The 21,090-nt window shown below is 37.9% G+C and overlaps 1 protein-coding gene across 15 annotated transcripts in view; it reads left to right on the top strand.

Annotated features, from left to right (window-relative positions):
* The window catches only part of PARD3 (par-3 family cell polarity regulator), a 643,037-nt gene that overhangs the window by 396,056 nt on the left and 225,891 nt on the right, over window positions 1-21,090 (top strand). For 11 of the 15 annotated variants that reach the window (XM_078075365.1, XM_078075366.1, XM_078075364.1 and 8 more), the window contains 3 exons: window positions 9,356-9,544; window positions 10,855-11,025; window positions 19,808-19,958. In XM_078075365.1, coding sequence (XP_077931491.1) covers window positions 9,356-9,544; window positions 10,855-11,025; window positions 19,808-19,958 — 511 coding nt within the window. Of the gene's footprint in view, window positions 1-9,355; window positions 9,545-10,854; window positions 11,026-19,807; window positions 19,968-21,090 lie in introns of all 15 variants that reach the window. The other 4 variants (XM_078075363.1, XM_078075361.1, XM_078075354.1 and 1 more) reach the window with 1 other exon arrangement.

Here is a 21,090-nt window from a genome sequence, read left to right as displayed (position 1 = left end):
TGAAAGATCTGAACACTGAAAACCGTTAAGACATTGATGAAAGAAGTTGAAGGTGACACAAATAAATGGAAGGATCCTCTGTGCTCATGGATTTAAAGAATTAATATTGTTAAAATGTCCATACTGCCCAAAGTGATCTACAGATTTAATGCAATCCCTATCAAAATTCCAGTGACATTTTTCACAGACATAGAAAAGTAAGACTAAAATCCACATTGAACTACCAGAGACCCTGGCAGCTAAAGCAATAGTAAGAAAGAACAATTAAGCTGGAGTCATCGCACTTCCTGATTTCAAACTATATTACAAAGCTGCAGTTATCAAGACAATATGGCATTGGCATAAAAACAGACACAAAGATCAATGGAACAGCATAAAGAGCCCAGAAATGAACCCATCTATATATGGTCAATTAATTTATGACAAAGAACCCAGACTCTACATGGGGAAAGGATAGTTGTGTTGAGAAAACTTGATCTTCACATGCAAAAGAATGAAACTCTTATTTTATACCATACACAAAAATTAACATAAATGGATTAAGGATTTAAATGGATTTATGAAACCGTAAAACTCCAAGAAGAAAACATGCTCCTTGACATTGGACTTGCTGATGATTTTTTGGATTTGACACCAAAAGCAAAGGGAACAAAAGCAAAAGTAAACAATGGCAACTACATCAAATTAAAAAGCTTCTGCACAGCAAAGGAAATCAATAAAATGAAAAGACAACCTAGAGAATGGGAGAACATGTTGGCAAATAATTCCATCTGATAAGGGGTCAATATCCAAGGGACATGAAAAACTCCTACAACTCAATAGCAGAAACATCAACAATCTGACTAAAAAATGGGCAGAGGAACTGAATAGAAGTTTTTCCAGAGAAGACCTACAAATGGCCAGGAAATACATGAAAAAGTGCTGAATGTCAATTAATCACCAGGGAAATGCAAATCAACACCACAGGAATCACCTCACAACTGTTAGAGTGACTACATCAAAATGACAAGAGATAACAAGTGTTGGGAGAAAGTGGCAAAAGGGAACACTTGTACACTGTTGGTGGGGATGTAAATTGGTGCAGCCACAATAGACGATAGTATGAAGGTTCCTCATAAAATTAAAAATAGAGCTACCATGTGATCTAGCAATCCCACTTTTGAGTATGTATATCCAAAGAATTGAAATCACTATCTCATTGCAGCATTATTCACATTAGCCAAGATATGGAAATAACCTAAGTGTTCATCAGTAGATTCATAAAGATGTGGTGTCTATATACGTTGGAATAGTATTCAGTCACGAGAAGGAAGAACATCCTGCCATTTGCAACAACATGGGTGAACCCCGAGGGCATTACGCTACATGAAAGAAGTCAGAGAAAGACAAATACTGTATGGTATCACTTATATGTGGAATCTAAAAAAGCCAAACTCATAGAAACAGACTAGAATGGTGTTTACCAGGGCCTGGGGGATGGGAGGAAAGAGGAGATGTGGGTTAAAGAGTATAAGTTTCCAGTTATAAGATGAATAAGGTCTGGGGATCTAATGTAGAGAATAGTGATTATAATTAATAATACGGTATTATATACTTGAAAGTTGCTAAGAGAGTAGACCTTAACTGTTCTTACCACAGAAAGAATATATAATTATGTGATGTGATGGAGATGTTAGCTAGTACTATGGTGGTAATCATTTTTCAGTCTGTCACTGTATCAAATCACCCATTGCACACCTTAGACTTATACAGTGTTATATATTAATTATATCTCAAAAAAGCTGGAAAGAAAAAAAAAATCCAGTCAAATCAGACAAATCAAATAGGGAGCTTAATGAGGGAGTGAATTTTGAGTCATTACATTTTTATCGATGTCTTTGTACAAATTCTTTGGGTTAAATTAATAATGAAACACTTCTGTAGTCCCTATAATGTAAATCAATGTTGGTACTGTAGAGAACACACATTAAAGTGTTTTTTTGAGTTTTTGATGAAGACTTATACTATCAGACACTAATCATATGTTGGCTTTAGTAGTTTGGTTTTGAGCAGCAAATATTGCTATTGTCATAAACATTTTATAAAATCTTGTGCTATTTTTAGTGCTTTAAATGCTCAGACTTTTTTTTAAAACTTTTTAGTTTAAATTTAATTTAATTAGATAAGTTTGAATTCAGATGATTCAAACTTATTTTTTTTAAGTTTATTTATTTATTTATTTATTTAGTAATCTCTATACCCAACATGGGGCTTGAACTTAAAACCCTGAGACCAGGAGTCACATGCTTTTCCGACTAAGCTAGACGAGGCGCCCTGATTCAAACTTAGGTTAAAATGATCTTTCTCCAAAGTTGGGATAGAATAATATTTTCATGATATTATAAAAATTGTAATGATTTTGTATAGTCAATCTCTGTGTCAATTCACGTGAAATTGCTTATTATTACTATAGTAAGATAAGGATTTCTTAGTGTTTGATGTGCTTGTCCTTGAGAAATATATCTTATTTATTTTTTATTCTCCTTTTGTAGATAGTAATAAAATTAATATTTTTAAAATTTATTATATGATTTTTTTTGGTATTGAACTCTTAGGTTATTTTTTATGTTGGTAGAAATACCTGTTTTAAATGAAAACTGTTTTAGATATAGCAGAAGTATTCTGGATTAATTCCTGTGTACCATTTTCATTCTGAAATGTCAGACTTTTAGGAAAGTTTCAAAAACAGTACAGAAAACTCCAGTATGCCCTTCACCACATTCCCCAGTTGTTAATATTTTACCACATTTGATACATAATTATCTTTCATCCTCCACCCTCTCTCTACTTTTTCCTTTGTTCCTTCCCACTATATATATATTTTTTCTGAATTGAGAATAAAATGCAAATGTAATTCCCCTTTATCTGTAAATATTTCAATGTGTCTATCCTAAGAACAAGGACCTTTCCTTATGCAACCACAGTATAGTTGCCAAAGACATGAAATTAACACTGACTTGAAAGTTTTGTACTACCACTTGCCCCAATTAATGGCCTTTATAGCATGCAGAGATGAATGAATGAATGAATGGATACATAAGAATCAAATTCTGGTCTGGCTTCCAATTCAGGACCATGTGTGGGATTTAGTTGTCATGTCTCTTCGGTCTAATGTAATCGGGAACATTTCTTTAGTTTATCTTTATTTTTCATTTTTGAAGAGCAAGTTACTTTGAGAATGTGCCTCAATTTGGGTTTGTGTGGTATTTTTTTAATTTGATAAGGGTTTTTCTAACTTAACATTATAGATTAATAACTGTATAAAACATTTTATTATCAGTATTGGTATTATCAAGCCAATAAATTCTTTAAATTTTACTTATTTTACATCTACCACTTGATTTAGAATAGAGCACAATAAAGCCAATGTGACATTTTGACTTTGCTTAATAAGAATAATTAAACTTAACATATCAGCACAGATAATGTGTATAAACATTCATCTCACATGTGGGATAAATTAAAATATATAACTTAAACTTTGGAGGGTCATTCTTTTGTGCAAAAACAAAATAAAACCAAGATAACTTCTTATTTAAAAAATCCTCCTCATAATTAAAAACATGAATCGTTCCTATTTGTGATAACTGCATATTATTTAATCTCTTTATGTTGAATGAATGTAGTCTCCCTTTAACTTCTTTAAACCTTTTGTTAGCTTGAGAATATGATGTTCTGTCACCATGGCATAATGGTTTTGTAAGAACTCTGGTATCCCTTCTGAGCACCAGCTCCTGCCCAACATTTATAACCATGCTCCTAGCCCTTCTTGCCCACACTGGTTTTTTAAGAGGAAGAAGAATTAAAGAAATGGCACGCAGTGGGATTTTTATGTTACAGAGCAGTAGTGTATAATGGATGTTACAAAAATCAGTCAAGTATAGAAGAAAAAATCACCTGCAATTATGTGACTTCAGTGCCACCATTTTGATGTGTATTTTTTTTTTACGATTTTCTTCTTTACCTATGTAGCTAATATATATATATCATGTTCCAGGCACATATCATGTAGCTAATAAATGTCATGTCCAAAGCAGAAGGACAAACTGATATGTCCCTTCCTCCTAAAGCTTTTACTGGTATGAGAAGGCAGACATTAAACAATTTATTAAAATAGGATCTCAAGGCTTATGATGGGTGCAGTATTGGAAGTTAAGAAAGCTTACAGGATAAAACCCAGTTTTCTTAGTCACAAATGTTTTTCTGTCCCACCAAATGGGATACTTTTTAAAGACTTTAATAGCTGAATAGTATTACATTGTGTAAGTATATCTTAATCTACCTAATATCATACATGTAGGTTTTTCTTATTTTTTAGCTGTCCTATTAAAGCAGTGCACATCTTGACAGTTAAATCTTTGTTCTTGATCACAGTTTTTTAGGACATATTACTAAAGTACTATTTTTTGGGTTAAAAATGTAGAGGATCTTGATAAGCATTGTCAAATTGACTTCTATAAGTGTTGTATCTTTTTATATTTCAGCAGCAGTGCAGGAAAGTGCCCATTTCACCAGCCCTTTCTGCATTCTTGGATTTCATTACTTAAAGCAATTTTCTTCAGTAGTTTGATAACTTTTGTTGATTGCATGTCTTTTGTTGCAAGTAGATTATTTTACCTATTTTTTTTTGTCCACTCATCTTTCTTTAATGAATTGCTCATTCATATCTCTTACTTGTTGTGGGAGTGTTCGTCTTTTTGTTATTAATTTATCATGTTTGTGCAGTAATGAAATTAACTCAATGGAAAAGGGAGTGAGAGAGAAGTCAATAAATTATAGTGGAGCAGTGAGCAGCAAAAAACTTTGCTGTTATTTCTCTGCTCACACTCACAACACTTCTGATACCAATGTGTGAGTCTTCCAGACCATGTACTTCTTTATATGGTCTGGAGTTAGTGTAGACCCCACAAGTTATGCGCTCAGTCCCACAAGACTGCCCCCCACTCAGAGGCCATAAGAAAGTAGTGGATCCCCAGGCTACCCACAACTTCTGTCTAACTTGGCCACAAATCAGAGGTTCCTATGACCGTCTCCTTGGGTTTGATAATCTGTTGGAGCAACTCACAGAGCCCAGGATCACAGTTTACTTACTATCGCCAATTTCTTACAAAAGTATTTTATTTTTTTAAAGATTTATTTATTTATGTGAGAGAGAGTGAGTGACAGAGAGAGAGAGAGAGAAGAGTACATGAGCAGGGGAGAGGGAGAGGGAGAAGCAGACTCCCCACTGAGCAGGGAGCCCAATGCAGGGCTCAATCCCAGGACCTGAGCCAAAGGCAGACACTTAACTGACTGAGCCACCCAGGCACCCCTACAAAGGACATTTTAAAGGGCACAGACAGACCACTAGATGAAGAGATATTTGGGGCAAAAATCTACAAGTTCCCAAGCTCAGGAGCTACTATCCCTTTGGGGTTGGGGTGTGCCCCCATTCTGGTAAATTGCTATGTTTATTAACCCGGAAGCTCTCTGAACCCCATACTTTTGCAATTTTTATGGAGGCCTCATCGTAAAGGCATGATCAATTATTAACTGTTTTCAGCCGTTCTCACCTTCTTGGAGAATGGGCTTGGGCTAAAGTTCTTAACTTCTAATCATGGCTTGCTCTTTCTGGTGACCAGAGCCCACCCAGGAGCCACCGAGGAATCCACCAAATGTCACCTCATTAGAACAAAAGATGCTCCTAACATCCAGAAAATCCCAAGGGATTTAGGAGCTCTGTGTCCCACACTCTTATTAGGAAATTACAAGGGTTTTAGGAGCTCTGTGTCAGGAACTGGGGTGAAAGACCAATATAATAGCAGGCATTGAAGGGAGATTTTATATATTTATATTTCCTTTTATTTCACAAATGGCAGAATGTTGGCTGAATCATTTATTTCTTTGCTGAGCCTGAAATCAGCTATTGGACTCAGATCTGTGATTTTAGGGCCTCCTATAACATGGATACATACCACGTCTTTTCACAATATTTTGTGCACTCTTATTAAAATCTTGATATATTGAGGCTCAGAGATGACTCTGCTCATAATTTTTTTTTTCTATTTAAGATAATCAACTTTTTTTCCCTCTCTCATTTGGATCTACCCATTTTTCAGATTAAGCAGGCTCAGAAGGACCTGTGGGCCCACTGTTTCCCACAGCTGTTGGACTGCTCTCCGGGGAAAAAGGACGCCTGGCTGGGCCTTCGTGTTGCACGCTTGTGGTTATTGTTCTGTCTCACTGCAGATAGAAGTGTGCATCTTTTCTGCTATTCTGAGGATAGTGGGAAAGCAGATAGCTTTCATACTGCCCATTCTGCAGGCTTCCTGCTTCTGGTGTGCTTAACAAAAATGCCAGTGGAGTAGTGGGCAAAGTAAAAAATGACAGGTTACATCAATGCAAAAAATCACTTGGAGTGTTCAAACGTGTGTGCATGAGGGACATGATATGAGCTTGAATGACATGGTCATGTGCAAATGACTGAGAGGCAAAGGAAATACATTTGTTGTATTTTTGTAGAAAGAATTTGACTCAGACAGTTGTAAATTACACAATCTGGATGGAACCCGTCAAGGTGATAGAAAATTAGCTTCTTCTTTGTATCAGAATGAAGAGATCTATACTAGAAGACTCCGTAAAAAGTTCTCTATAATGTGGCATTTAAAATGGTTTTTGAAGAGCAAAATTTTTAAAACATTTTGCTGCCAGAAAATTAAGTTCTAAAAGCTGGCATTAATTTCAGTCTTATGTCAAGAGCCAAATGGATTAATAATGAAATATCAAAGGAAAGTACAATCTCTCACTTAAATGTTTTTAATGATAATAATGACTTAAGACTTGATAAGAAAGCTGAAAAAGAATATCATTCCCATCCTGTAGTTTTCATAATAAATGAAACTTTCCTATGGAGAAAATAGTCTCCTTTAAGACAGGTTCAGAGTAGGGCATGTCAGGAAATGATTCCAACTTGATTAAAATTTTTCTTCATATATTCAGTCAGCTCCTTATCTTGATTTTTCAAGTAGAAAAATAAATGAGAATTTTAAGCCTTAGTAAAACATTATGGAAATGTGAAAATCAGTAAACATTAAAAAGCCAAACTGAAGATCTAAATCAGTGACAATTAAGAACCTTCTAGACTTGAGGCAAACAAATGTACTCAATGATCAGACCTAAATGTGCCCAGCTGAGGACTATCTTTGCTTTTTATACCTTTTTAAATGCAACTTTTCCAGGAATATAAATACTGATTCTGATTCACAAAGTATGTTTTACCTTTAATTACTTCTGAATTTGAAATAACTCTGAAGGACACTATGGTGTGTTTTGATACTGTTTTGTGTTTCAGACATCACAATTTACTTACACATTATGTTTTTATAACAGATTTTATATTGAGATGGCTGTATTAATTCACACAAAGTCATTACTTAGTCCTTCTGAACCATATGAATAAAAGTTTATAGAATATAAAATGTATATGAGTATTAGCATAGTAAATATGTGCTATATCAATATTTTGATACGAGTATTTGATATTTCTTTCTCTCCAATACATTGGTTTTATTTGAGCTATAATTATTCTCTGGGAATATTTTCAGTATAAACATTTTTATAATGAGCAGGCTTAGGCTTGATTTTGACTTTGACACTGAAATGTATTTGCTTTGTATAGTAACATAGCTATTGCCCTGTATCTTTTCAAGTTGTTCTTATTTTGCATTCTTTATTATATAGTTTTCCTGTTTTTAACATATTAGTGATTTTATTTTTTTGAAACATACCTTGTCCCGATAACTATGAGGTTGTTTTTTGCAAAGATGGCACAAAGAACATCCTACCATAAAATGTTAATAGTGGATATTAGTAAATTAGAAACCTCACTTTATGAGTCACATTATTATGGATTTGGGGATTTAAAAAAACATATCTTTTGCAGTAAAAAATTATCTTTTATTGATAAATGCTATGCTTCTAAAAATTATTTCATCTGGTTGTGATGTTAAATCCCCGAATTTGTAAAAAAAAAAAAAATTATTGTTACTAGAAAAATTTAAACATTGGTGGGACACAGAAGAAAATTGAAGTCTACCCACATTGCTCTGCGATAGCCTCCTTCCATGTGTGCAATTGAACATTCTTTAAAAGCACACTTTAAAGGATGCATTATAGTCTAGCCTAATTATGTACCATTAGATGTTTAGCCATCTTTCAATTATAATTTGATAATTCCAGCTTGAGTGACTAGGTGGATGCTGGAGAAATATTCCAAAATTGGAGAAAGAGGAGCAGGAATGTGTGGTAGGACTAGACGAGGCCTTTAGCTGTGATTTGAAGAGTTTGTGTCACCTAGCTGTTATGTGGTTGGAAATACTAACTTGGAGTCCTTACCTATTTGGAGATGACCAGGGTAGAGATGTGAGTGGTTCCAGTCCTGGTCGTGGGTGGGACTGCTGAAGAGAAGTCTGGAGGCGGGCAGGCGGCCTCGTCCCCGGTGCCCAGTGTTGTAGTGGCAGAACACATCCTCTGACTGGTTCATCAGGCTGTACTTTCAGCTTCCTGTTCTTCCTCAAATTTTAAGGGGGCTGGACAGGATTTGGTGTGTCTTAAATGTGTTCTGTTCTGAAACAGTCTTCTTATGCAGTGATGACTACAGTTATGAAATCAAAGCTTACAGACACCACTAATTAATGAAGCCGTGTTGCTTGGAGAATATCCCCCAGCTGTCTGAGGCATACTACAGTGTTGAGGAAAGGTGTCCTCTGATGTTGTTTCTGTCTCATGGATGTTGAAGGTTAAAGCTCTCTAGTGGCTCTCTGAAAATGAATACCTGTTTCTGCTGGCTTTGTATCATCAGAACTTATTATTGTGAAGAAAATGATATACCATTAGTGAGCATTAAACTCCTAATGACATCAAAAATTCCTAATGAATAAAAGGACAAATGAGTTATATTTATTTATTTTGATTCCTGCTGTGACTGTTTTTCTCCTGTGGTTTAGGATATATGAACAGAACAACAACAACAAAAAAGTCCCAAACTCTAGGAGTCACATGTCTTCAGTCTTCAGCTGTATTTTTCCCTACATTTCTCAGAATCTGCTTTGAGTTTGTTTCAATATTGAAACAAGTGCCACATAAAAATATTAACAGCTGGTTCCAGGAATCATCTGGAGGGGGTGCAGATGCACTGTTATCATGGATCTTGTCACAGAACGTTGGTGGAAATACTGTGCCTGTTAGGATTAAAGACTGCTCATTAGCAGTCTTTAAAAATAGCTGTGAGAAGGGAACATTGGAATATAACGTGCCATGCAATTTTGTTTCCTATTAGAAAGCAGAAGATGAGGATATTGTTCTCACACCTGATGGCACCAGGGAATTTCTGACATTTGAAGTTCCACTTAACGATTCAGGATCAGCCGGTCTTGGTGTCAGCGTCAAAGGTAACCGGTCAAAAGAGAACCATGCGGATTTGGGAATCTTCGTCAAGTCCATTATTAATGGAGGAGCGGCATCTAAAGTAAGCAAATGTTACCCTTACTCGGCTTATGCCCATTAACAAAAATAATATCATTACAACCCTATTCCTATCTTGGGAACATATACACAGTGTGTGTGTGTGTGGGGGGGGGGCTCCTTTCCTCCACCCTCTTATGGCCTGTGAATTAAACTGGCAAAAGACACATGAACAGAACATGTTTACAGATTTTATTGATGTTAATATTTAAATTTTTCCATGTACAGGGGCTTTACAGAAAAGAAAGAAAATCTAAAGAAAACTCAGAAGCTTAGATACCATTTTAGCAAAAGGCAGTAAATTGTGGAACAGTAATTAGACAAAAAATGACATTTGGGCTTCTCAGGTCAATTGTGGGATGGTAAATAGATGGCAGAAACTAGTGGTAGATAAGGTTTCTTGTGCACGGTCTGTTTTGTCGCCTGGCTAATCTCAGAGCCATCGCTGTCTCTGGTGATGTCCTTCTCTTCCTCGTTAAGGACAGGCAAGGGGCATCTTCATAAGAGGAGCTCTGTGTTCAGCCAGCAAGGCGGAGAACAGAGAGCTCCTCCGGCATCTGCCAGTTCTCAGTTGCCTTCAGCTCAAAAGAGTCCTTGTGCCAGAATGGCATGTTTTGGAGTGGCATGTTCTGATACCCTGTCACGCTTACCCTGTAACGCCTTTTGTTTTCTTCATAATACCCCATTTGTGATCAAGCGAATAGAAATCTCCGTGATCTCTCATTTTAGGATGGAATCCATAGCTTCAAGTCCCCATTTTTTTGTCTCACAGAATTTACAAGCCATAGTCCTTGTAGTTCAAAGAAGATAATCCATGCAAAGACTTAGCTTAGGTTCCGGGCACAGAGCTGCCCTACAGGAAGGCTCATCTTTCCCCTGTCCCCTGCCTGTGGGTCACTTAGCCTGCTTGCCAGTGGAGAGCAAGTTTCCTCCCTGTTCGTCAAGAGGGCACTTCTCTGCAATTGTGTAACAGCCTTGAGCTTTTTCTTGTCTTGGGTTGTAAATAACCTCTATGGGTGTCTCTGGAAGCAAGAAAGTAATCACTTTGTGTCCTTTGAATTAGTATGCTGTTTTGGTAAACAGATTATGATAATGACTTGATTTACAAATGTATAAATGATTGAAATAGACACAGGCTGCAGTGGCTGCTTAGACATTATTGTGCTCCTGTTCAATTGGACACAGTCCATTAGGATTAAAGCCCCCTTTCTCTCCCCTTGTTTTTATTTTTTATTTTTTTTTAACTAAATAGAGAGCAACTTCTTTTATAACAGACTATTTAATAGCACTTACTTCTACCTGTTTTCTTCCCAGGATGGAAGGCTTCGGGTGAATGATCAACTGATAGCAGTGAATGGAGAATCCCTGTTGGGCAAGACAAACCAAGATGCCATGGAAACCCTCAGAAGGTCTATGTCTACTGAAGGGAACAAGCGAGGAATGATCCAGCTCATTGTTGCGAGGCGAATAAGCAAGTGCAATGAGGTAAAGCATAGGAAATAAAAAGAAGACACTAGCATTTGAAATTGTAATAAGACTAAGTTTTTGTCCTAATGGATAAAGAATGGCAGGTCCTGGGACTTTCCTTCAAAATATTATAAAATTATCTTTACTCTTTTTATTGTATTGACTGTGGACTGTGATTTGTTCTCTTACTTCTATGATCAAAGTATTCCTAAGTGTGCATTAGTATTTCTATGGCCAGCTCAACAAATAACACTGGGAATCTTAAAAGCACCTTCAGCTGGGTTCTCTTCTTGCAAACAGGGCCATACCTTCCTGCTGGGAGCCAACAGTTTCTCTTCTGTTCAGTAGTGTTGTACCTGGGAGAGAGAAACAATGAAACAAGGGCTAGTTCATTTGTTTATCTAAAATGGGATGCCTCTTCCAAAGTCCCTGACAGGGGAGAGTCTGTTTCTCTTGTGACATTGTCAAAAGTGTAAGTCTCCCCTTCTGTTCCCTGTGTCCCCTTTCTCCTTCACTACAGGGTTGAGTATTTTCCCCTTGATTGCATGCTTTTTGAGAGAGAACTATTGCACAATGCCATGGCTGGTTCTAAATATATGCAGCAGTGCGTAATTAGGAATGAGTAGGAAGAGTATCCTTTCCTGAAGGGTGTGATCATCTGTTTCCCCAAATAGTAAAAAAAATAGTAAGTGGAAACATACTTTCTGGCATAGTGGGGTATTTGAAAATTTAAAAGGAATTATATATTGATTTGATAATATTAGAACTTGAAAAAAAACCAGGTTCATAGATCTGTTATAAATTATGTGCCATCTATAGGAAATAGGTGGGAGCTGAGAATTTATAGAGCAAAGCTTGTTAAAAATGTAGTTTGTTTTTGCTTTTAATCAATGCTCAACTCCCCACATTTTTAAATCAACTAAAAGGAAATGACTAGGAAATCATACAAACTGAAAATTATATCTAAATTGTTTAAGTGTTTTTCTTAATTTAAAAATCTATGTTATATATCTAAAGCGAGCTATTCAGGTTGTGTTGATCACTCATGCCATCCCGTAGTACATTCATATTTTGCAATGAAGGTTGGGTAGTCAATGTACGGGGGTGACCAACTTTGGGATGGTTATTGACTACTGACTTCTTTATTGTTTTTATTTTTCAAATGGAGAATTTGTTAACAATAATTAATGCATTAATTTCCACAACAACAAGAGAACAGTGTAACCTTTAACTTCTCAGAATGGGGAACAGTGGGACATAAAAAAATTCACTTTCAGGCATCTGGGTGGCTCAGTCGTTAAGCGTCTGCCTTCGGCTCAGGTCATGGTCCCAGGGTCCTGGGATCGAGCCCCACATCGGGCTCCCTGCTCAGCGGGAAGCCTGCCTCTCCCTCTCCCACTCCCCCTGCTTGTGTTCCCTCTCTCGCTGTGTCTCTCCATGTCAAATAAATAAATAAAATCTTTGGGAAAAAAATTCACTTTCATAAGATAAATATAAATGCTAATCCCTCTGAGTAGGCTACTGGAATGGTTTTCTTGAATAATAGAGTTTTTATTTGTTGCCAAAAGTTAACTGACCTTTCTAATATAAGTCCTATAAATAGTGCTAGTTGAAAAATTCTCCAAAGTTCACAAGCACATTGTTCTTTATTAGGTCTTTTTCTAAAACTGAATAATTTCACATTTACAGGGCAGTATTTGTTTGGCAGATGTTTATTGAGCACCTACTATATTCAAGAAATGTGTTAGATCCTTGGGAATATGGCAGTGAATAAAAACAGATGGGGCTCCTTCTCTCACAGAACTTATATTCTACTGGAGAATATATCATATTCTCAGTCTCTTTAAAAATAAAATTTGTAAACACCTCAAAATTTTCTTTCACAGAAAAGCATTGGATGTTCTGGGGGCACTTAAAACGTTAAGAAATGTGCTAAAGACCAGCATCCTGAATCCAGACATGCTTTCCTCTGATTCATATGAGTCCCTGTCATTCCCCAAACAGTAGCAAAGCAAACCTGTACCAGCCTGAAAATGTTTTGATAAAAGCACTGATTTTATTCCCTGTTGTCCTGTAAAACACACGAAATTGAAATCCCACTGAAAGATCTCTGGGTCTCATTTACTTCTGCATATGAATTTATGTGAATGAAATGATTTAAGGGAACAGCTGCAATAGATAGTAATAGACCTTAATATTCAATATTCCTTATGGTATCATTTTCATGCATTGCTGGTTATTACTATTTCTTAGGAGAGTATAGGCTTATAAAACAATTATATTTAAAAAAAAATCTTATCACGAGTGCTGTGCTTTCTTTGTAATACTACCGAGAAGCCTTTTGTACTGACAGGGTTTAACTAAAGAATTATATGAAGACAGAAGAGCTCAGTTCGGCTTCCCATAAGGCATGAGACATGATTTTGCTGCTGTTGTATTTATATGTTACCTTTGGAAAAACATCTCCCTGAATTATGAGAGAGTATGTGTAAATTATGTTACAGTAAATATTGATAGAAGCATACGGTGTCTTGTCTTGAATGAACCTCAAGCCAAAATAATGTGCTTGCGTTCCCTCCTTGTGGGTCTATTAGTCAGCCAGAGGCTGGTCTTGGACAGTATCACAAAACTATATTTTACTAACTCATCTTTAAATCAAGGGTTTGCGTACCTAATTTCAAGCCAGAGGAGATGAAAATTTGCAGAAAGAAAACAGTTTGTACTTTGTCACATCTTTCCATGCCCTTTTCTTGTATGTAGGAAGTGCCATATATTTTTTTTTTCAAAAACTATTTGTCAACTCTCCACAGTAGGTATCGTCCCCTTACCCTGCATTTCACGCTACAGCACATTTGGGGCGTTCTCCGGAAGATGTTGCTCAGTCTCTTTTGGTTGGCCTTTCAGGAATCTTGGAACGCCACCAATCTTGAATCTCTTCTTACCTGCTCTCCTCCTTTTTCTGCTACCTCACTCTGGCTCTTCTCCCTCCTTTGAGGTTCCTTTATTTCCGCCTGCTCTGTCACCGTCGGTGTTTCTCGCTGCTCTCCCCGGGCCGGCTCCTCCCCCCGGGCCGGCTCCTCCCCCCGGGCCGGCTCCTCCCCCCGGGCCGGCTCCTCCCCCCGGGCCGGCTCCTCCCCCCGGGCCGGCTCCTCCCCCCGGGCCGGCTCCTCCCCCCGGGCTCCTCCACGCCGCGCATGCTCCCTGGGAGATCTTCAGGTACCGCCCGTGTTACGACCAATCGCACGACCCCGTTTCCAGCTCGGAATTCCGTTCTAGGTCCAGACACTTACTGGTTTGTCGCTCAGGCTCCCAAGTCACAAGGTGCCCGAGACTTTATACTTTTCCTTCAAAATCGGTTCCTCCCTGAGTAGTTCATCAACCCTGGTCTTGCCCCATCCCCCCCCAACCCCTACCGCTACTCCGTGGTTGTAGAAGCTGGAGACGGGGTTAACTCTGGACCTTTCAAATGCCTTCCCTGTTTCGGTAACCTCTGCCTCCAGAATCTCTCTCTCCTCGAGCCACTTTTCTCCAGCCCCTCTGCTGTCGCCCCACCTCAGGCCCCATTGTCCCACGGGGCTCGCTGCTGCAGTCCGTTCTCCACACTGCAGGAAGGCAGGTTTTTCCACAGAACGCATTGCTCCTGTCACTCCCTTCAGGAGGTTTCCATCCCCTCCAGGACAGGTGCCAGTCTCCATCCCATGGCCCCCCGGGACATGCAGAAACCGGCGTCTGTGCCCCTGCAGTGCGTCCCCGTGCGGCCTGCGTGAGCTCCTCGGCACGGCTTGCAATTTCTCAGGCGCACGGTTCTCTCTCGCCCGAGTTTGCCCCATGAGCCCTTTCTGCTCCTTGTCCTCACAAAGACAGCTTTTAGATTTTAGTTTCTCTCACCAGAGTATTCCGTAGTCGGAGTACTTACCTTCATCTAGCAGCAATTACCCTGTCATGTTTCCTTTCGGGTTTTCTTTCGTGGGAACTGTAAATTCTGAGATGGCTGGGACCTTGTCCATCTGCCATGTCCCTACCTCTCCATCTCTTGATGTCCAACCCAGAGCTGACACCTAAGCACGAACGGAATGACAAGGGAAATAATCCTGGGGAGGCTGGCGTTTTTAGAAGAAAAGATAACTTAGTTATATTAGAAACTGAAGTTCTAAAAAAAAACAAAACACACTCACACATACACACACACACGCACAAACCAGGCATGGTAACCAAATTAATATTTTGGCAGGGATTCTGGATTTCCTTTGCTTTCCTTACATTTAATGTTCTTAAGTACATTTAAAAACTTCTCATCAACAATAATTGTTTCTTTAGAAGAAAAAAAAAAAAAAAAGAAATGGCTTCCCCTTGTTTTGTGCTCCTGATTGATGGATTAACTTTTTTGGAGAAAAGGTTCTTCTTCCTTTTTTTTTTTTTTTTTTTTTAAGATTTTTATTTATTCATGAGAGAGAGAGAGAGAAGCAGAGGCAGAGGGAGAAGCAGGCTCCCTGTTGAGCAGAGAGCCCAATGCGGGACTCGATCCCAGGACCCTGGGATCATGACCTGAGCCGAAGGCAGATTCTTAACCATCTGAGCCACTCAGACGCCCATTGGAGAAAAACTTCTTAAATCTTTTCCATTGGATAGAATACATAAAGCAAGAGGCAGAAACGTTGGTTATCATCACAAAGGACACATTTGTTGAGGACTTTGAAGGGTAGTAGAGGGAAACGGGAGTAAATACTTGACATTGTTCCTTGAGGATTGAAAATAACCTGTGTTTGACAATTATGCTGATTGTGGATGTTCCAAGGAAATTAATGTTTGTAGAAATTACTGCGGTTTAACATAGCTTGCGGTCATCTAATTGTATCTGTGTTAGAAATTATTTCATATGAAGCATCGTCTTAGTACCAGTAGAGAATGTGACCAGGTGAGCCTTGTCTTAGACCCCATACTGAAGGATGTAGTCAGCAGGGACTACTTTAAAATGAGTTCTCTCTGTAGGTTTAATCCTCTTAGAATTAGAAAGCTATATTAGAATAGGAAGGGGCCTAAGGTATCATTTATGATTCTCTTCACTTCATGTATTAAGAAATAAATGCAGAGAGGTCAAATGATTTGCTTAATGGCTGCAAGGCCAAGGTAGTGGCAAAGTAATTTAGAAACAAGTTGCCCATTCCTCTTACACAATGTGAGTGGGCCTTAATTGACTGTGATTGTGTTGTTCAGGCAATTTATATTCTGGTTGTGTTAGGAAGTAGCATACAATAAAAGCATGGGTTTTAGCATCAGACAGTTACATTTTGGGTCTGCCACTTACAGATAGAATGACTTGGGGAGGTTCCAGTACCTCTCTGATCTTTGCTGTAGCCCACGGTGGGGGGGTGGGGTATGCAAAGGAGATGAAGTGTGGTTCTACATGACAACAGAACCTGAAACTGGACCTTAAAGCTAAGACCACTCTTCTCCAAGACTCAAGCCTGTCTTTTTATTCATCGTTTTGTGTTTACCTGTCCTTTGGATGTTAGTACTTTCCACAATATATCATTGTAATCTAGGCCACATACTGTGCTGTGCCCTCAGTTTTAGGCCTGCTTCCACGTGGCCTAGTGTGTATAAGATCTCCAAACCATTTTGAGGAAAATCTGAGTTATTCACTCGGAAATTAATTTATTCATCCATTTATTCACCTAGTATCTGCTCTGTGCCAGGCATTGGGGATAAAATAGAATAAGCCCAAAAATACTGAAATGTCGAATAATAAGATTGTGCCCTTTAGTAACTAGAACCCAGTCTTTAATTTGCTGCCCAGATCAGGGCCTTATCTATGCCAGGTTTTCAATGCTTATGGTTGAGATGGTGGGATACAATTTCTCTGTGTGAAAGACATCATTTGACCCACTCATGCTTACCTACAACGACATGAGAATTTGCTAAACCCTGCAGAAAAGATATTAGTTTTATAAAAGAAGCCAAGATTTTAGCTTTTCCTAAGAAAAGTAGTCCAAGTATATAATGGAAAGCATATTCATTGGACAATATCCAATTTTTGTTGTTATATATCATTTGTTATTTTCTGATTATAAAAGCAACATATGATCATTTGAATATCTTTTCTAAGTGTGGACTACATTTACATTGTTTTTCAGTATTGGGGTAATTCCCAATTTTATACCTTTGTAAATAATGTTATGATAAATATTGATTCACATGTATCTTTATTATTTGTGTAGCTTATTATTTTGTGAGGGCAGTGACCACAAAGTGAAATAAATGGCCGGGTCAAGGAGTATAAGATGTTTTTGGACCTGTGATATACATTTCTGTATTACTTTAGAAAAGACTGTATCCCTTTACACTGCTACCCAATAGGAGTTATCTTGCTGCAACCGAGAGCTAAGTTTTCTCTAATAGGTGAAAAGGCTTTCCTATTTTTCCAGAGGTGGAGCTGAGGGGGCTGAGCACAACTACTCCTACCTGGGACTGAATAAGTTAGATTGAAGAACATTTTTGCACCTTAAACAACAAGCCACAAAGTGAAAATTGTAGTTCTTTTATTTTAGTTTCTTCTTCTAATTAAGTTTAATTTGAAGAAGGTTTTTATGTAAGGAGACTTACAGGGCCTGGGACTAGCCTAGGTTGCAGACCACCCTGGGCCTCTCTTCTACCCCCTCGCTCTGCCTCTCCCCTGTGCCGCCATAGTACCCCCGTGGTGTGTTTCTCCTTCCTAAACTCCTTTTCTTACCACGACAACAAAAAAATCATCAAAAGATTTAAAACAAAACTGTGTACCCCATCAAGTTTTTTTTTTTTTTTTAAAGAAATTAAAAGGCATTGTATCTTCTGTTAAATATTTATGTAGTAGGCTGCTGATGTCTTCATTTAAATCTGTCTTTTGAGATGTAAATTAGACATGGTTAGGGAGGTAGAGGAGGTGTAGACTCTTTCCCATGAAAATGTTCAATTGTGAGGTTCTTTCTGAACAGGCACCTTACTGTTTTTTTTTTTTTCTCTAGAAAGCCTGCATTGCTTTTTTTAAATGGAATTTTTATTTGATTTTCTAAAATTCTAAAATAGCCTTTTAGATTATTTAGGGATTTCTCATGAATAGCTTTGTAAGGATTTTATCATCTAGAAAATTTCAGTTATCTAGTTCAATTAAATGTATCTGTTAAGCAAATGTGAGGATACGTTGTTTGTCTTATAAAGTAAATTGTACAGCAAGCAGGTCTCATATAGAAATTTGGATCGCAAGTCTCTTCAGTGTATGTGCTCATTTAAAATTTTCAGACATACTTGTTCTTAAAGGCATAGGGTATTGCTTTAGTTTGTTTTTGTTTTTACCTCCCCAAAGTACTTTGGAATTGAGGCATAGTATTCTTTCAGAAAATGTTTTTATTTTTTTACATCAGAGACCTTGAATATTTAATTTACTTTTCTGTGAAGCTGTCAGTTGTAATCTGCAGTTAAAAAAAAAAAAAACTAATAAAACAAATCCTCATTTCACAATTTAAACCTTATTGAGTCTACTTCACTAGCGCTGCGAGTTTATTATTCTCCTGCAGTTTGACGTGCCTCCAATTGTAATTGTGTTGACCCTTCAATGCATTAAATCTCCCCAGTGCTTATCAAACTGGGAGAGATAAGTCTACAATTTGGAACTTCATTAAATATCTCATTTATATTAAACAGATGATAGCGTCTAACAGAAATAATAATTTGTTCCGATGAAGGAACTGCAACCGTTGTGGTTTCCTCTGTTTGGGATGTGTGGTCCTCTCTCTCACTTGGTGGTGCTGTGCTGCACCCCCCTCCCCACCTCCCCCCAAGCCCTCTTTGTCTCTGGCAGCAAGCCAGCACCAGAGCGTCATAAGATACTAGTCCATGGGGTTAACCTCAGAGCCCACGTTTGGAGGATTGCTGTTAAGTGTGCTTTGTTCCCTCCTTGAAGCAGATTTGTTTCAAGGCCTTATGAACATAGGTTCCTTATTCATATTATTTTTGTGCAGAATCTGACTTATGAGGCACAGCTGTTTGAAAGAATGCCACATACTGTTTTAATTCATGGTGATGGAAATTGACCTATATTCTTTGCTTATTTATTAGATCATATATGTTTGTGACATATACATCTTTGCTTCATTAGAATATTTGGTCCCTACTTCTGTATTGTTTATGTACTATTAAAGTGGTTTTTTTCAGGTATTCCCTATCTTATATTTAAGATTATAGTAAGAGAATAGAATGATTTCTTAACTAATTTCTAGCAGAAGAAATGTAGGCTCAGTGAATTGTTCGAGACACCTGAGCTCACAAGTAAAGATCTTTTAGAGTAGGTAGTAATTCTACCACCACACATGGAGATGAGTGCTAATTGTTAGGTGTATTTACCTATTATAGATATAAAAAGTATAGCTTAGTTCCAGCTTCCATTCTGATAAAGCACACTTTGTGCAGAGCAACATCTCATAAAGAATTCTGAATTAAAGCATAACTTAAATTGACTTCAACAGATACTAACAGTCAAATTGAAAAAATAAGCAGCAAAATAAGTTTAAAAAAAAAGCTTTTAATATACATATTTTTCCTCCAATGGTTGCAATCTGACAGAACTTCATGGGAGGCACAGTGTAAAGTGGCAGAGAAAGTTGGTCATTAGGCAGAGCTGTCATCACAAATTATTTTGGTACAGGGTGAAAAGTTCTAGTTCATTTGGTACCCAGTTGGATGCAGGCCTTGGGCAAGTTGTTATAATTCCCCCATGCTGCTAATGGGCCTCCAGTACTGATTTTCCCTTGCCCCCTTTTCTCTGTAGCTGAAGTCACCTGGGAGCCCCTCTGGACCTGAGCTGCCCATTGAAACGGTATTGGATGATCGAGAACGAAGAATCTCCCATTCCCTCTACAGTGGGATTGAGGGGCTTGATGAATCCCCCACGAGAAATGCTGCCCTCAGCAGGATAATGGGTGAGTCAGGTAAAACTCTGTTTATCACATCTTATTTTTATGCTTTCCCGGTTCACTGGGAGGTTATTAATGTAATATTAATGTAAGGGAGGCCCGTGTTTTCAAGAGGAAAAAGAGCAGGTTCATTACAATCATCCAGGAAGTGTTAATAGTGAAGAGACTGAATCAATACATTGATTTTGTTAAGTGAATTTTAGATCCTATAACATGTTGGGGGGGGGAGAAAAGGAAGGGGTCACATGGAAATATGTTCAGCGATCAAGATATATTTAGCTTGTTTGAGAGTAGAAGTGAAGCCATGTTTTAGGAAAGTCAGAATTTAGTGGTTTATGATGAGGAGGATTCAAAGTCACGTATCTTTCACGGCAGCACCTTTTTTACAGGGAGAGGAACAGATGCAGCTGTACATGTTCGTATGTAGATGAAATATTCACATTTATTTGGCTTGTATTTAATAGGATGTTACCGTTTTTAAGTTGCATCTCTACTTTTTCAAAGCCCTGATTTTAAAGTCCGGAAGCTAGTGTTTTGCATCCTTTGTTTGGATTCGGCACCATACTGTCTGCTCAGCCCCAGTGGGTACTGAGGTTATTAGCACTTGCTCGACAGAAGTGCAGCTTTCTCCTAACAGATCCAGTTAATAAAGACTTGCTTTGCCACAGGAGTGGGTGGATTTACTGAGTTGCTCATCTTGGGATTAACTTGCGAGAGTTTTCAAATTTAAAACATAAGCAGCTGTTTCGATTAAAATAGCACCTGACATAAAACAGTTTTATTGTTGGTGTGTTTCGCAAGGCTCGAAAATAAAACCCTAAATTTAACGCCATTTTGAAACCTTTAATGAAGATTTAATACAATTCAAGTTTCCATTATGAAGCTTCTTTGGAACAAGAATTTATTTCATTCGCCAGTGGACATTTATGGAAAGCCTACTATTGACAAGACGTTTGTGTACACACTTTTGCTGTAGATACAAAAATGAGTGAGACACAATCTCTGCCTACAAAGAACTCTCTCCTGGGCATGACAGGAAAAACACATAAACATGACTAGTAGAATTTTCTGGTCTTCCTTTGGTCCTTCTAGCTTTCTAGTTCGGAGAAGTTGCTAAATTCTCAATTCCTTATTTTGT

This window comes from Halichoerus grypus, chromosome 6 (assembly GCF_964656455.1).
Source record: "Halichoerus grypus chromosome 6, mHalGry1.hap1.1, whole genome shotgun sequence".
Taxonomy (NCBI): Eukaryota; Metazoa; Chordata; class Mammalia; order Carnivora; family Phocidae; genus Halichoerus; species Halichoerus grypus.
This window is presented reverse-complemented; position numbering and strand designations above follow the sequence as displayed.